At 43.8% G+C, this 16,482-nt stretch overlaps 2 protein-coding genes across 2 annotated transcripts; one reads left to right on the top strand and one right to left on the bottom strand.

Moving 5' to 3' along the window:
- Positions 1-11,722: 11,722 nt before the first annotated feature.
- Positions 11,723-13,959, top strand: LOC117193090 (TBC1 domain family member 13-like). The gene is made up of 4 exons (XM_033397815.1): positions 11,723-11,734; positions 12,800-12,979; positions 13,121-13,644; positions 13,708-13,959. Exons 1-4 carry the CDS (start codon positions 11,723-11,725, stop codon positions 13,820-13,822), a joined length of 831 nt encoding a protein of 276 aa, XP_033253706.1. The 3' UTR covers positions 13,823-13,959.
- A 33-nt stretch (positions 13,960-13,992) lies between these two features.
- LOC117192828 (cytosol aminopeptidase-like) lies at positions 13,993-16,085 on the bottom strand. Its single transcript, XM_033397592.1, has 3 exons — positions 14,873-16,085; positions 14,355-14,819; positions 13,993-14,296 (listed from the first exon to the last, which is right to left on the bottom strand). Exons 1-3 carry the CDS (start codon positions 15,926-15,928, stop codon positions 14,156-14,158), a joined length of 1,662 nt encoding a protein of 553 aa, XP_033253483.1. The 5' UTR covers positions 15,929-16,085; the 3' UTR covers positions 13,993-14,155.
- Positions 16,086-16,482: the final 397 nt, after the last annotated feature.

Genomic DNA, 16,482 nt, shown 5'->3' with positions numbered 1-16,482 from the left:
CGGCCCTAGATACTTTCCTTTTAGCTTTAATCCAGTACCATACTGAGTACGCTTGATAGCTACTAGCTCATTAACCTCATACTGTCTATCTAGTTTCCTTTTTAAGTCAAAACTCTTCTTGTTTTCCTGCTGTAACCGTGCAATGTTTTCAACTACTTCCTTTCTAATTTTTTCGCGGTCCTTGTTCAACTCTTCGATAAGTGATTCTTCCAATATTTCTTTTATTTTTGGATCCATTCCTATACGCATGTCTAGCCCAGTCAATATCTTGAAAGGTGTTACCTTGGTACTTCGCGGCTCAACACTGTTGATCATTTGCTGTACTTTTCCTAGATGCTTATACCAACTACCGGAATTACCCTGACACAATTTCGACAACATAGGCACCACTATCTTGTGCATCCTTTCGACTTGACCATTCCCACGTGGAACGCCTGTGGCAATCATTAAATGCTGTATTTTCTCTCTCTCACAATATTCTCGAAACAAATTGGACATAAACGCTGCACCCCTATCCGTCACTATTCTGTTCGGATTACCAAAACTAGTCCCCTGAATTTCCAAACACTTAACGACCTCTTCAACACCTGTACTACGTGTAGAATATAACCAAACAAACTTAGAAAATCCATCAACAACAACCGGTATATAATTGTACTGTTTTTTAGTCATTTCCATTGGTCCAACGTGATCAATGTGATACGTTTGTAACGGCCTATCACCCTTGTCTATTGGTTGCAAATAACCCTCACGTTTTCCTGTCTTTTCATTGACAATGATACACTCGACACAACTATTTATTACGCGCCATACTTTGTCTTTTAACTTCGGAATATAATACGACTTTTCAATGATATCTTGTGTCTTTTTAACTGAAAAATGTCCTTGCTTATGTGCTATTGATATAATCTCATTTTCCAACTGAGCTGGTACTACGATGAGCTCCTTATCCGGATCCTTAAACAAAATCTGATTCTGAATATAATAATCCTCATATTCCTTGTCCTCCACAATACTTTTAACAGCCTTAACCCAATCGTCGGTTAGCTGAGCTTCTTTCAAACGATGAGCTATACTTTCGGTCACCATAAAACAAGATACACGACTCAACGCGTCAACGTGCCTTATCTTCGTTCCTGAGCGATGTTCTATAACATAATTAAAATCTTGTAGGTACATGGCCCAACGTGCTACTCTCAAAGGAACGTCTTTCTTTTTGATCGTCACTGTAAATGCATTACAATCTGTGACAATTTTGAACTTTATACCCAAAACGTATACACGCCATTTAGCTAAAGCTTCGATAATTGCCAGAACCTCAAGGTCATAAGCAGGATATTTCTCTTCACATGGCTTAGTCCTACGGCTCATATATTGAACTGGATGGAATTGGCTGTCTTCCAAACTCTTTTGCAGTAACACGGCTCCATACCCCCATTTTGATGCATCAGTATGGATTTCTGTCTCCAACTTCAATGCTACCTTTAGTTGTTCAAACGCAACCTGATGTATCTCCTTAAATTCAAATTTAACATCCTTCCGCAGCAGATCTGTCAATGGTTTTGCAATAACAGCATAACCCTCAATAAACTTTCGGAAATAAGAAGTCAATCCTATGAAACGCTGCACTACTTTTTTATCAACTGGCACTGGGAACTTTTCGACTGCCCTCGTCTTCTCATCACTTGGTCTTATCGTGTTCTTTTCTATTATATACCCCAGAAAATTAACCTTTTGTCGTAACAGCTGACACTTTCTCCAATTTATACGTAGCCCATTCATTTCCGCTATCTTCAGTACTTTTCTCAACTTTAACAAACCCTCTTCTATATCTTGACTACAAATAATAACGTCATCCATATAGACTGCTGCTTCATTATTCTTTACCAAATCTCTCAACACAGCCATTATAAATCTGGTAAACACCGCTGGAGAATTTGAAATTCCAAATGGTACATATAAAAATTCGAACTGACCATTCTGAGTCACAAAAGACGTATATTTTTGAGACTCGACTTCTACAGGCACATGGAAAAAACCATTCGTTAAATCCAACGTGGTGAAATACTTTGCACCCTGCAGTTTCTCCAACACTGTATCCATATGTGACATTGGAAAGTTATCGCGAACTATTTTCTCATTCAGCTTTCGGTAATCACAGCATAGTCTCTTGCTACCGTTCTTTTTCGGTACCAACACTACTGGTGATGCATACTCCGATGTACTTGGCTTTATAATCTTCTGAGCCAGCCACTCTTCCACTTGCTTGTCCACGATTTCCTGTTCACACAACGGTAATCGTCTCGGATGCTGGAAAACTGGTATCTCATCCACTAACACAATTTTCATTTTTATCGGCGCATCTACATTTCTCTGAGGTTGGTACTTTCCTACCATACCCCTAACCTCTCTAGCATGTACTTCACTGAGATGACCAACATCAATTGAAAACTCCTTCTCAACTTCGTCAATACTTGACATGCAAATGCCTTTATATTCATTAAACAATTCCACGCATGAGGACGATGCTACCTGATCAAGTTTCTTATCTTTATCCTCGCCACAAACTCTACGAACAAATCTTGTTCCTGTCTTAGAAACTTGCATGTCCACATGATCCAGAATAGTCCTTCCTAAAATGGCTTCAAAACCAATATCCTCGTCTGGAATGACATGAAATTCTACCTCCATTCCAATCTCATCGATTTTCACTGGTATCGAAAAGCTACCAAAAGTTACAACTTGACTATCTCCAATACCTGTTAAACATTTCTCCTGGCCGATCAGTTCAAGATGTCCAAATTTCAAAAATACCCTCCTGCGAATTAAACACAAATCTGCTCCAGTATCAATCAAACCTTTGAATACCAAATTCGCGTACTTAATATCCTTTAATTCCAAACCTGATGGAGTGAAAATACCTGACGGCTTATTGACGACTTCCTTATCTCGAATAATGTTCGTATTCGATCTCTTTTCTTGTCTGGTTTCGACCTTGACATTACAGCTTGCAGCACGGTGTCCTGGTTGGCCACATTTGAAACAACAAAAATCATTTTTGGGACAATCTTTCCTCAAATGCGATTTGTCTCCACACTTAAAACATTTCCTAAAATTCTCTGCCATCGACCCTTTCACCGAACTCTCACTTTTATTACTCAGCGGCCAATTCTTACTCATCGGCTTGGATCCGCCTCTAGCTTTCTGGTAAACATCGATCTGAAATTTAAGCTCCTTTAAGTTTCTAGCTTGGTACAGCATTGCCTTACTTGCCCTAGCGTCTGGTATACCATCCACAAAATATTCGATTAAACTCTCATCATCTAGTTTAATTGGCTTGGCTATCTCCATTAACGCATACAAAAACTCATGCAACGACTCTCCTTTTTTCTGCTGGCGCTTTTGCAACATTCTATGTACTTCTACGGACGACAGTTTAACACTAAACTCATCCAACAGAGTTGCCTTCAACGAATTCCAGTTACGAATATCACGCAAACTACGAACGAAAGATTTTGCTGCACCAACTAACAACTGCTTGGCATAAATGAATAATTGTAATTGACTCCATTGAACAGTAGCTGCGCATTCTTCTAATTCCTCTATCCATTGATTGATGTCGGGGTTATTAGAACCAGAAAATTGTGACACACTACCTTCCACGTCTTTTAGCGTAAACCAAGATTTATACTCTGCCTGTCGCGTACCTGGTTGAACTGCTACGGTATCATCCTCTGCTGTTACTACGGACTCATCCTCTGACTCTTCTTCATCCTCAACTGGAAAGCCGTGATGTATTAATAGTCTATCTTGCAAATCGCGCTTTCGTCCCGTCGTCTGCAACGCAAGCTCTCTTAACTTCTCTCGCAAATCTGCGACTCTCAGTGTCATTATCTCTTCAACTTGCATCGTGACGATTTAAATACAAAATAATTGATATTAGCTTATATCTAAGAAAATGTAATTAAATCAACTTAAACAACCTTATTACTGCTGGCCTGTTAACAATTTTCCAGTTAACATCGATTTCGAAAACGCCTTTAAAGTCGTCACTGTTAACGATCGCTTCTCTGTTAACGCTCACCTTACTATGGGTTTACCCTTGTTAACTCTCGCTTCTGCGCAGAACTTTCCAGACTCCAAATTTGACGCACACACACCACCACATCCAGATCTCGCTTGCCGGTCGATGTCGCTGTTGCCGTCCTCTCTTTGTTGCCTTGCCTTGCTCTCGCCGTTCGCCGATAACTCGTTGTCGCTTCCCGAATCGTCGCTGCTTCTGCTGTTACAAAATGAACTGCTGCTTGTCTTTTGTTGTAGTTGTAGTCTCCGTCCGACGCAGTGCAAAACAACAACAATCAATGTTCTTTGATTCTTGCTGTTTGCTGCCGTCGTTTTGTCGCTTCTGCTCTCTTTGGAACGAACGCGCTCAGATTGTCGTCTCTGTGCCGCTTGTCTCCTTGTAGCTCTAGCCTCGTGTTCGCCAAAATTTCCAAATACACGCACAAATCTCACTTGCAAATGTTGTTGTCTTGGGCTTATTTTCGGACGAGCCCCCAATTTGTAGTAGTTTAAGTTGCTTGATGGCAACGAGTAACATTTATTTAATAAGTATGTTGGAGTTAAAATTATAACAGCTCCAAGTTTTACAAGTATGTTTGTGACTAATTATATGCGTGTACGTCTGATGCGTGGCTGAACTGACAACTGACTGATCTCTCTCTCTTGCTATCGGCTCTCTCAGAGCCGATTACTGCTCTATCCCGACGACACGACGAAAACACGACCGCTTCGTGTCTCTCTCTTTCCTTCGGTTCCTACATTCGGCTGTCCTGACGGACCATTCGCCTCGGATGGGTCTAGCCAAGGTGTCATATATTCTGAAACTGTAGAGGTCTTATAGGGACCCTCAGTATCCCCAATCTTCTCGACTTCGTACCTTCCATGATTCTTTACCCTAACCACCTTATACGGCCCTAGATACTTTCCTTTTAGCTTTAATCCAGTACCATACTGAGTACGCTTGATAGCTACTAGCTCATTAACCTCATACTGTCTATCTAGTTTCCTTTTTAAGTCAAAACTCTTCTTGTTTTCCTGCTGTAACCGTGCAATGTTTTCATCTACTTCCTTTCTAATTTTTTCGCGGTCCTTGTTCAACTCTTCGATAAGTGATTCTTCCAATATTTCTTTTATTTTTGGATCCATTCCTATACGCATGTCTAGCCCAGTCAATATCTTGAAAGGTGTTACCTTGGTACTTCGCGGCTCAACACTGTTGATCATTTCCATATCTTTTCCTAGATGCTTATACCAACTACCGGAATTACCCTGACACAATTTCGACAACATAGGCACCACTATCTTGTGCATCCTTTCGACTTGACCATTCCCACGTGGAACGCCTGTGGCAATCATTAAATGCTGTATTTTCTCTCTCTCACAATATTCACGAAACAAATTGGACATAAACGCTGCACCCCTATCCGTCACTATTCTGTTCGGATTACCAAAACTAGTCCCCTGAATTTCCAAACACTTAACGACCTCTTCAACACCTGTACTACGTGTAGAATGTAACCAAACAAACTTAGAAAATCCATCAACAACAACCAGTATATAATTGTACTGTTTTTTAGTCATTTCCATTGGTCCAACGTGATCAATGTGATACGTTTGTAACGGCCTATCACCCTTGTCTATTGGTTGCAAATAACCCTCACGTTTTCCTGTCTTTTCATTGACAATGATACACTCGACACAACTATTTATTACGCGCCATACTTTGTCTTTTAACTTCGGAATATAATACGACTTTTCAATGATATCTTGTGTCTTTTTAACTGAAAAATGTCCTTGCTTATGTGCTATTGATATAATCTCATTTTCCAACTGAGCTGGTACTACGATGAGCTCCTTATCCGGATCCTTAAACAAAATCTGATTCTGAATATAATAATCCTCATATTCCTTGTCCTCCACAATACTTTTAACAGCCTTAACCCAATCGTCGGTTAGCTGAGCTTCTTTCAAACGATGAGCTATACTTTCGGTCACCATAAAACAAGATACACGACTCAACGCGTCAACGTGCCTTATCTTCGTTCCTGAGCGATGTTCTATAACATAATTAAAATCTTGTAGGTACATGGCCCAACGTGCTACTCTCAAAGGAACGTCTTTCTTTTTGATCGTCACTGTAAATGCATTACAATCTGTGACAATTTTGAACTTTATCCCCAAAACGTATACACGCCATTTAGCTAAAGCTTCGATAATTGCCAGAACCTCAAGGTCATAAGCAGGATATTTCTCTTCACATGGCTTAGTCCTACGGCTCATATATTGAACTGGATGGAATTGGCTGTCTTCCAAACTCTTTTGCAGTAACACGGCTCCATACCCCCATTTTGATGCATCAGTATGGATTTCTGTCTCCAAATTCTCCAACTTCAATGCTACCTTTAGTTGTTCAAACGCAACCTGATGTATCTCCTTAAATTCAAATTTAACATCCTTCCGCAGCAGATCTGTCAATGGTTTTGCAATAACAGCATAACCCTCAATAAACTTTCGGAAATAAGAAGTCAATCCTATGAAACGCTGCACTACTTTTTTATCAACTGGCACTGGGAACTTTTCGACTGCCCTCGTCTTCTCATCACTTGGTCTTATCGTGTTCTTTTCTATTATATACCCCAGAAAATTAACCTTTTGTCGTAACAGCTGACACTTTCTCCAATTTATACGTAGCCCATTCATTTCCGCTATCTTCAGTACTTTTCTCAACTTTAACAAACCCTCTTCTATATCTTGACTACAAATAATAACGTCATCCATATAGACTGCTGCTTCATTATTCTTTACCAAATCTCTCAACACAGCCATTATAAATCTGGTAAACACCGCTGCAGAATTTGAAATTCCAAATGGTACAAATAAAAATTCGAACTGACCATTCTGAGTCACAAAAGACGTATATTTTTGAGACTCGACTTCTACAGGCACATGGAAAAAACCATTCGTTAAATCCAACGTGGTGAAATACTTTGCACCCTGCAGTTTCTCCAACACTGTATCCATATGTGACATTGGAAAGTTATCGCGAACTATTTTCTCATTCAGCTTTCGGTAATCACAGCATAGTCTCTTGCTACCGTTCTTTTTCGGTACCAACACTACTGTTGATGCATACTCCGATGTACTTGGCTTTATAATCTTCTGAGCCAGCCACTCTTCCACTTGCTTGTCCACGATTTCCTGTTCACACAACGGTAATCGTCTCGGATGCTGGAAAACTGGTATCTCATCCACTAACACAATTTTCATTTTTATCGGCGCATCTACATTTCTCTGAGGTTGGTACTTTCCTACCATACCCCTAACCTCTCTAGCATGTACTTCACTGAGATGACCAACATCAATTGAAAACTCCTTCTCAACTTCGTCAATACTTGACATGCAAATGCCTTTATATTCATTAAACAATTCCACGCATGAGGACGATGCTACCTGATCAAGTTTCTTATCTTTATCCTCGCCACAAACTCTACGAACAAATCTTGTTCCTGTCTTAGAAACTTGCATGTCCACATGATCCAGAATAGTCCTTCCTAAAATGGCTTCAAAACCAATATCCTCGTCTGGAATGACATGAAATTCTACCTCCATTCCAATCTCATCGATTTTCACTGGTATCGAAAAGCTACCAAAAGTTACAACTTGACTATCTCCAATACCTGTTAAACATTTCTCCTGGCCGATCAGTTCAAGATGTCCAAATTTCAAAAATACCCTCCTGCGAATTAAACACAAATCTGCTCCAGTATCAATCAAACCTTTGAATACCAAATTCGCGTACTTAATATCCTTTAATTCCAAACCTGATGGAGTGAAAATACCTGACGGCTTATTGACGACTTCCTTATCTCGAATAATGTTCGTATTCGATCTCTTTTCTTGTCTGGTTTCGACCTTGACATTACAGCTTGCAGCACGGTGTCCTGGTTGGCCACATTTGAAACAACAAAAATCATTTTTGGGACAATCTTTCCTCAAATGCGATTTGTCTCCACACTTAAAACATTTCCTAAAATTCTCTGCCATCGACCCTTTCACCGAACTCTCACTTTTATTACTCAGCGGCCAATTCTTACTCATCGGCTTGGATCCGCCTCTAGCTTTCTGGTAAACATCGATCTGAAATTTAAGCTCCTTTAAGTTTCTAGCTTGGTACAGCATTGCCTTACTTGCCCTAGCGTCTGGTATACCATCCACAAAATATTCGATTAAACTCTCATCATCTAGTTTAATTGGCTTGGCTATCTCCATTAACGCATACAAAAACTCATGCAACGACTCTCCTTTTTTCTGCTGGCGCTTTTGCAACATTCTATGTACTTCTACGGACGACAGTTTAACACTAAACTCATCCAACAGAGTTGCCTTCAACGAATTCCAGTTACGAATATCACGCAAACTACGAACGAAAGATTTTGCTGCACCAACTAACAACTGCTTGGCATAAATGAATAATTGTAATTGACTCCATTGAACAGTAGCTGCGCATTCTTCTAATTCCTCTATCCATTGATTGATGTCGGGGTTATTAGAACCAGAAAATTGTGACACACTACCTTCCACGTCTTTTAGCGTAAACCAAGATTTATACTCTGCCTGTCGCGTACCTGGTTGAACTGCTACGGTATCATCCTCTGCTGTTACTACGGACTCATCCTCTGACTCTTCTTCATCCTCAACTGGAAAGCCGTGATGTATTAATAGTCTATCTTGCAAATCGCGCTTTCGTCCCGTCGTCTGCAACGCAAGCTCTCTTAACTTCTCTCGCAAATCTGCGACTCTCAGTGTCATTATCTCTTCAACTTGCATCGTGACGATTTAAATACAAAATAATTGATATTAGCTTATATCTAAGAAAATGTAATTAAATCAACTTAAACAACCTTATTACTGCTGGCCTGTTAACAATTTTCCAGTTAACATCGATTTCGAAAACGCCTTTAAAGTCGTCACTGTTAACGATCGCTTCTCTGTTAACGCTCACCTTACTATGGGTTTACCCTTGTTAACTCTCGCTTCTGCGCAGAACTTTCCAGACTCCAAATTTGACGCACACACACCACCACATCCAGATCTCGCTTGCCTGTCGATGTCGCTGTTGCCGTCCTCTCTTTGTTGCCTTGCCTTGCTCTCGCCGTTCGCCGATAACTCGTTGTCGCTTCCCGAATCGTCGCTGCTTCTGCTGTTACAAAATGAACTGCTGCTTGTCTTTTGTTGTAGTTGTAGTCTCCGTCCGACGCAGTGCAACACAACAACAATCAATGTTCTTTGATTCTTGCTGTTTGCTGCCGTCGTTTTGTCGCTTCTGCTCTCTTTGGAACGAACGCGCTCAGATTGTCGTCTCTGTGCCGCTTGTCTCCTTGTAGCTCTAGCCTCTCAGACGCAATGCACAACAACAACAACGAAGGTTTTGATTCTTGCTGTGTTTGCTGCCGTCTGCCGTAGTTTTGTCGCTTCTGCTCTCTTTGGAACGAACGCGCTCAGATTGTCGTCTCTGTGCCGCTTGTCTCCTTGTAGCTCTAGCCTCTCAGACGCAATGCACAACAACAACAACGAAGGTTTTGATTCTTGCTGTGTTTGCTGCCGTCTGCCGTAGTTTTGTCGCTTCTGCTCTCTTTGGAAAGAACGCGCTCAGATTGTCGTCTCTGTGCCGCTTGTCTCCTTGTGGCTCTAGCCTCGTGTTCGCCAAAATTTCCAAATACACGCACAAATCTCACTTGCAAATGTTGTTGTCTTGGGCTTATTTTCGGACGAGCCCCCAATTTGTAGTAGTTTAAGTTGCTTGATGGCAACGAGTAACATTTATTTAATAAGTATGTTGGAGTTAAAATTATAACAGCTCCAAGTTTTACAAGTATGTTTGTGACTAATTATATGCGTGTACGTCTGATGCGTGGCTGAACTGACAACTGACTGATCTCTCTCTCTTGCTATCGGCTCTCTCAGAGCCGATTACTGCTCTATCCCGACGACACGACGAAAACACGACCGCTTCGTGTCTCTCTCTTTCCTTCGTTTCCTACATGTATGTATATCTTCGACAAATGGGGCTAACAAATCGTGAACTCTTGAAGGACCACGGTACTCGAATAGATGTGGCTCTGGATCTATGAGCGTCCTTGATGAGCGCCTAGATATCAGAGACCATAAACGCTAGAGCAAGCAAATCCAGACACCTCCGCCGATCCGTCCGCCCCCATAAAGACATAGAAAATCTGTGGCATTCACAATTTTTAAAATACGAGAAAAGAAAAAACCGAAAACGCAGAATCGTAGAGAACGCCATATCTACTAGACTGTCAAATGTGGTTGAGATCGGATCGTTATTATAGCCATAATGACCAAATCGCCTTCCACGCGCTTACTCATTCTCTCTCGATCTCTCTATCCATCTCACTCACTCTTTCTCGTGCAGTGTGTTCGCTCTGGCGGAGGGAAGCGAGAAAGAACGGCGGGCTTGTGTGTAAGAAGAAAGAGAGAGAGAAACACTCCACTCTCCTATCTCATGACAAGTGCGAGCATAATTATACCCGATACTCAAAATGAGTTAGATTTGTGGTAAAAGTGGATGTGTGTAACGTCCAAAAGGAATCGTTTCCGACCCCATAAAGTGTATATATTCTTGATCAGCATCCATAGCCGAGTCGATTGAGCCATGTCTGTCCGTTCGTCTGTCCGTCTGCTCGTCCCCTTCAGCGCCTAGTGCTCAAAGACTATAAGAGCTAGAGCAACGATGTTTTGGATCCAGACTTCTGTGATATGTCACTGCTACAAAAATATTTCAAAACTTCGCCCCGCCCACTTCCGCCCCCACAAAGGACGAAAATCTGTGGCATCCACAATTTTAAAGATATGAGAAAACCAAAAACGTAGAATTGTAGAGAATGACCATATCTTTAAGACTGCGGAATCAGAATTGGATCGTATAATTATTATAGCCAGAATCAAGAAAACAATTTAATTTTTTCTCGCCCTGTCTCTCTCTAACACACACGTAGCATAGCCGGCTTTGCTTAGAGTAAAACATTAGCGCCTAGATCTCAGAGACTATAAAAGCTAGAGCAACCAAATTTGGCATCCACACTCCTAATATATCGGACCGAGACGAGTTTGTTTCAAAATTTCGCCACACCCCCTTCCGCCCCCGCAAAGGATGAAAATCTGGGGATATTCACAAATCTCAGAGACTATTAAGGCTAGAGTCACCAAATTTGGTATCCGCACTCCTGTTAGATCTCACTATAAAACGTATATCTCAAAATTTCGCCCCACCCCCTTCCGCCCCCACAAAGGACGAAAATCTGTTGCATCCACAATATTGAACATTCGAGAAAACTAAAAACGCACAATCATAGATAATGACCATATCTATCAGATTGCTGAATCTGGATCAGATAAGATCATTTTTATAGCCAAAAGGAACAAATCAATTTGCACTGGCTACGCAGCACCCGACGTCACGCTCAGACTGATTTTCTGTGTCTCTCGCACGCACTCCTTGTCGTGTCGTTTAATATTAGCGGCGTCTGCCGGAGGAGAGCCATACTGACTTAGTATCGGGTATAACTGTAGAGTTGCGGTGTCCGCAGCAACCCACAACGTTCCCCCTCGTTCACAGTTAACTTCGTTCCCAATACTCAAAATGAGTATTGGGGTATATTAGATTTGTGGTAAAAGTGGATGTGTGTAACGTCCAGAAGGAATCGTTTCCGACCCCATAAAGTATATATATTCTTGATCAGCATCAATAGCCGAGTCGATTGAGCCATGTCTGTCTGTCCGTCCGTCCGTCTGTCCGTCCCCTTCAGCGCCTAGTGCTCAAAGACTATAAGAGCTAGAGCAACGATGTTTTGGATCCAGACTTCTGTGATATGTCACTGCTACAAAAATATTTCAAAACTTCGCCCCGCCCCCTTCCGCCCCCACAAAGGACGAAAATCTGTGGCATCCACAATTTTAAAGATATGAGAAAACCAAAAACGTAGAATTGTAGAGAATGACCATATCTTTAAGACTGCGGAATCAGAATTGGATCGTATAATTATTATAGCCAGAATCAAGAAAACAATTTAATTTTTTCTCGCCCTGTCTCTCTCTAACACACACGTAGCATAGCCGGCTTTGCTTAGAGTAAAACATTAGCGCCTAGATCTCAGAGACTATAAAAGCTAGAGCAACCAAATTTGGTATCCACACTCCTAATATATCGGACCGAGACGAGTTTGTTTCAAAATTTCGCCACACCCCCTTCCGCCCCCGCAAAGGATGAAAATCTGGGGATATTCACAAATCTCAGAGACTATTAAGGCTAGAGTAACCAAATTTGGTATCCGCACTCCTGTTAGATCTCACTATAAAACGTATATCTCGAAATTTCGCCCCACGCCCTTCCGCCCCACAAAGGACGAAAATCTGTTGCATCCACAATATTGCACATTCGAGAAAACTTAAAACGCACCATCATAGATAATGACCATATCTATCAGATTGCTGAATCTGGATCAGATCAGATCATTTTTATAGCCAATAGGAACAAATCAATTTGCAGTGGCTACGCAGCCCCCGACGTCACGCTCAGACTGATTTTCTGTCTCTCTCGCACGCACTCTTTGTCGTGTCGGTTAATATTAGCGGCGTCTGCCAGAGGAGAGCCATACTGACTTAGTATCGGGTATAACCGTAGAGTTGCGGTGTCCGCAGCAACTCACAACGTTCCCAGATCGACAAAGATGTGAGGCGCCTGTGCCCCGATATCTCGTTCTTTCAACAGCCCACAGAGTATCCCTGTGACATTGTGATGCACAGTAAAGGCGAGCACGGGCGGCGGCTTCACGAACGGGTAGTGCCCACGGTGCTCAGCTCGGCGAACGTCGAGCGCAAGGGCTTGGGCATGACCAAGGTGAATTTCGGTCGGAAATTGTGCTAGAAAATAAGCTCAAAGTTTGTTCCATTATGCATACCATTGTGGACATTTAGCAGCAAGTAAGTGACCCCCTCTCAAGCGACAATCGATTTAATGAGCCTCTTTGCTCCCAATCAGATCAATTTAATCACAAAGCGTGGGGTGGAGACCTATGCCGCCATGGAGGACGGCCAGGAGGCCCACTGGGAGGTTGTGCAGCGCATCCTATTCATCTACGCCAAGCTGAATCCGGGCCAGGGGTACGTACAGGGCATGAATGAGATTGTCGGACCCAACTACTATGTGATGGCCTCGGATCCGGATCTCTCGTACCGTGCCCACGCGGAGGCAGACTGTTTCTTCTGCTTCACGGCTCTGATGAGCGAGATACGCGACTTCTTCATCAAGACTTTGGACGATGCGGAGGGTGGCATAAAGTTCATGATGAGCCTGCTATCCAACATGCTGAAGACTAAAGTTATAGACATCTACGAGCATCTGAAGAGCCAAGAGCTGCATCCGCAATACTATAGCTTCAGGTGGCTCACCCTCCTGCTCTCGCAGGAGTTTCCACTGCCCGATGTGCTGCGAATTTGGGATTCGGTATTCTCGGACGAGCAGCGCTTTGATTTTCTCATCAAAATCTGCTGTTCCATGATATTGTAAGCGTGCGCTGACTTTCAACTGATTCATTTACATTTACTGTTGTATTTACTGATTTATAGAATCCAAAGGGAAGCAATTTTGGAGAACGACTTTGCCTCGAATGTGAAGCTGCTGCAAATCTATCCACCCATTGACATAAACGTTGTGATTACTCATGCAGTCTCCCTGGCGTAGCACTCACTTTTAGTGATACCACAGATATTACATATAATACCCGATTCCGGGTAGAGTCTGACAAAGCAATAATCCACAGTGTCTAGTTATCATCTTCAATAGTTCGAAGCCCAGGACCCAACAAAAGATCGAACACTAGCGCTGTTTCTGTTTTATACGTTAAAATTTCATAATAAACGAATGTGCCGCATGTGTTTGTGTGGAGATTACAACTGCGAAAACCTATGTAATATAGAGTGATCATAGCTCAAGTGTAATTTTGTGTTCATGTGTGGCGTCGTCAAAAAAACAGTAAAAAAATATATATAACATTGGATTCCCGTTAGAGATTGATTACTTGGCCAAACGTGGGGCCGTATCCTTGCAAATCGTCTGAGCAATAAACTCCACCAGTGTTCGGGTCGGGCGGCCGGCCATTCCCTTGCGCAGATACTCGTATTCGAAGCCCTTTGTCACCATCACATTTGTAGCATCCTTTGAGGGAGAAAGCCCGTAAGATCTGTGCCCCAACAAAGCGCCCCCCAATACTCACAATATGCATCCACTGGCCGCAGGGCACAAACTCACGGAGGAAGGCAGCGGCCTTGCAGGGACGTCCACCTCGGCCAATGCCGTAGTTCTGCACATCGCTGCGTCCCCCGGCACGCACGGCCTTGCTGTAATATTTCCACAATGGGAAGCGCCACACGCGATCTCCGGTGTGCATGCTGGCGTGCTTGATCTGCTGCCACAGGATCTCCGAGTTGGTAAAGACCCCCGCAGCCGACTCATCCAGGGCCTGGCGCATGTAGCCCGAGCAGGTGCCGACGTCAATGATGCACTTGGGACAGAAGTTTTGCGCATACAGCAGGGCGTCTGCCAGGACCAGTACATCCTCGTGATCGGTGCACTGGATCTCGATGGTCTTGCCGTTCATGGACTTGACCATGTCCCCAGGACGGACCGAATTGCAGCCCATTACGTTTTCACAAAGGGGTATCAGGCCGCGAATGTTGACCTAAGAACAGCATTATTATTCAAGGAGATATCATTGATGTCCTGAGTACTTACCGGTAAACGCAGGCCAGCCACAGCTCGACAACAGGCCACCACAACGGCGGCCCCGGTCATGTCCCCACGCATATGGAAGAGCTCATGTTTCTCTTTCAGGCACAATCCTCCAGCATCGTACGTCACGCCTTGGCCCACCAGCACAATGGGACGCTCCTCGGCACAAGTGCCGTAGTAACTCAGCTCCAGGAAGATGGGTGGCTCGCACGAGTCCTTGCCCACAGCCAGGAAGGCGTGCATCGACTGGCTCTCGGCCCAACCCTCGACCTTGACCTCCACATTGACACCGGACTTGCACAGCACCTCGACGACATTCTGCGCAAAGGCTGTGGGTGTGAGGAGGTTGGAGGGCATCTCCTGCAGCTGTCTCGTCAGGTGCTGGGCGGCTGCCTTCTGCAGACCAATTCGCCATCCTTCGAGGTCGCAGACCTCGTCCTTTGTTGCGTACAAGTCCAGCGACGGCACTGGAATCCTGTGCTGTGGGTTGCGCAGCTCCTGGTAGAGCCAGATGCCCAATGCGGCCTCCTCGGCGGCGGACTCGGCGTGGCCGCAGTTTTCAACTTCGATTCTGTCGGTGTCCAGCTCGGCCAGGATGCGGCAGGCGGCGGCCACGGAGCGACGGATCGCCTCTTTCTGTTCGTCGAGCACCTCGTAGGGATTGTAGCCGAGGCACTCCTTGCCGAGGCCGACCACAGCCACCACAGAGTAATAGGGGATGCGCTCTGGCACGATCGCGAAGAAAAGGCGAGCCTCGCCCCGCTTGGGAATGGGTCCGGACATGCGGAGGACCTCTAGCAATCGGCCGGCAGTCTTCTGGACATTGTACCGCCAACCGGCCGGGGTGAGGATGCCAGCATCATTGCGATCCGTTTCGTCGGCGAACACGCCGACCACAAGCCCGCGCGATGGAGGATCCGCACACATATCCATCTGCTGGAGCTGCAACATCTGGTTTACCGCCTGCGAGGCGGAGCGGCGCTGGATAGCTTGGGGACGTGGTCGCAGGCGCTGCCGGAAGGCCGGATGGACCAGCCGACGTACAACGCGAAGCATCATTTTTCGTTAAGCCCGACACAAAGTACCAAAAATATACGAATAATACGACTAGTTAAAGATACTCCAAAGACGATTTGATTTTTGCGGAAGCTTCAAAAAAATTTCAAAATTTTCCAGCAGAATATTCTGGATACGTGTTTCGTGTTCAATTTCTAGCAATAGAATGCCAAATTGAGGCGATGAATGTACTCTATGAGAAAGTGACACTCACTTCAAGGGCTATTTGGTCGGTACATTCAGGAAATTCAAAGGATCAGCATCTAAAAACGAGTGGATATCGGCCCTTCACTCACTACTGTTTTGGTTTGGCTGACCTCGGATGAGTATACATATCTATGTATGTATATCTTCGACAAATGGGGCTAACAAATCGTGAACTCTTGAAGGACCACGGTACTCGAATAGATGTGGCTCTGGATCTATGAGCGTCCTTGATGAGCGCCTAGATATCAGAGACCATAAAAGCTAGAGCAAGCAAATCCAGACACCTCCGCCGATCCGTCCGCCCCCATAAAGACATAGAAAATCTGTGGCATTCACCATTTTTAAAATAC

This window comes from Drosophila miranda, assembly GCF_003369915.1.
Source record: "Drosophila miranda strain MSH22 chromosome Y unlocalized genomic scaffold, D.miranda_PacBio2.1 Contig_Y2_pilon, whole genome shotgun sequence".
NCBI lineage: Eukaryota > Metazoa > Arthropoda > Insecta > Diptera > Drosophilidae > Drosophila > Drosophila miranda.
This window is presented reverse-complemented; position numbering and strand designations above follow the sequence as displayed.

Excerpts from the sequence above, each read along its gene's own strand:
- LOC117193090 (XM_033397815.1), top strand. Across the intron at positions 12,980-13,120 it reads AGGGCTTGGGCATGACCAAG|ATCAATTTAATCACAAAGCG; the intron begins GTGAATTTCGGT and ends GCTCCCAATCAG. Across the intron at positions 13,645-13,707 it reads ATCTGCTGTTCCATGATATT|AATCCAAAGGGAAGCAATTT; the intron begins GTAAGCGTGCGC and ends ACTGATTTATAG.
- LOC117192828 (XM_033397592.1), bottom strand. The coding sequence starts at position 15,928 with ATGATGCTTCGCGTTGTACGTCGGCTGGTCCATCCGGCCTTCCGGCAG. Across the intron at positions 14,820-14,872 it reads TGGCTGGCCTGCGTTTACCG|GTCAACATTCGCGGCCTGAT; the intron begins GTAAGTACTCAG and ends TGCTGTTCTTAG. Across the intron at positions 14,297-14,354 it reads GCGGCCAGTGGATGCATATT|GATGCTACAAATGTGATGGT; the intron begins GTGAGTATTGGG and ends TCTCCCTCAAAG.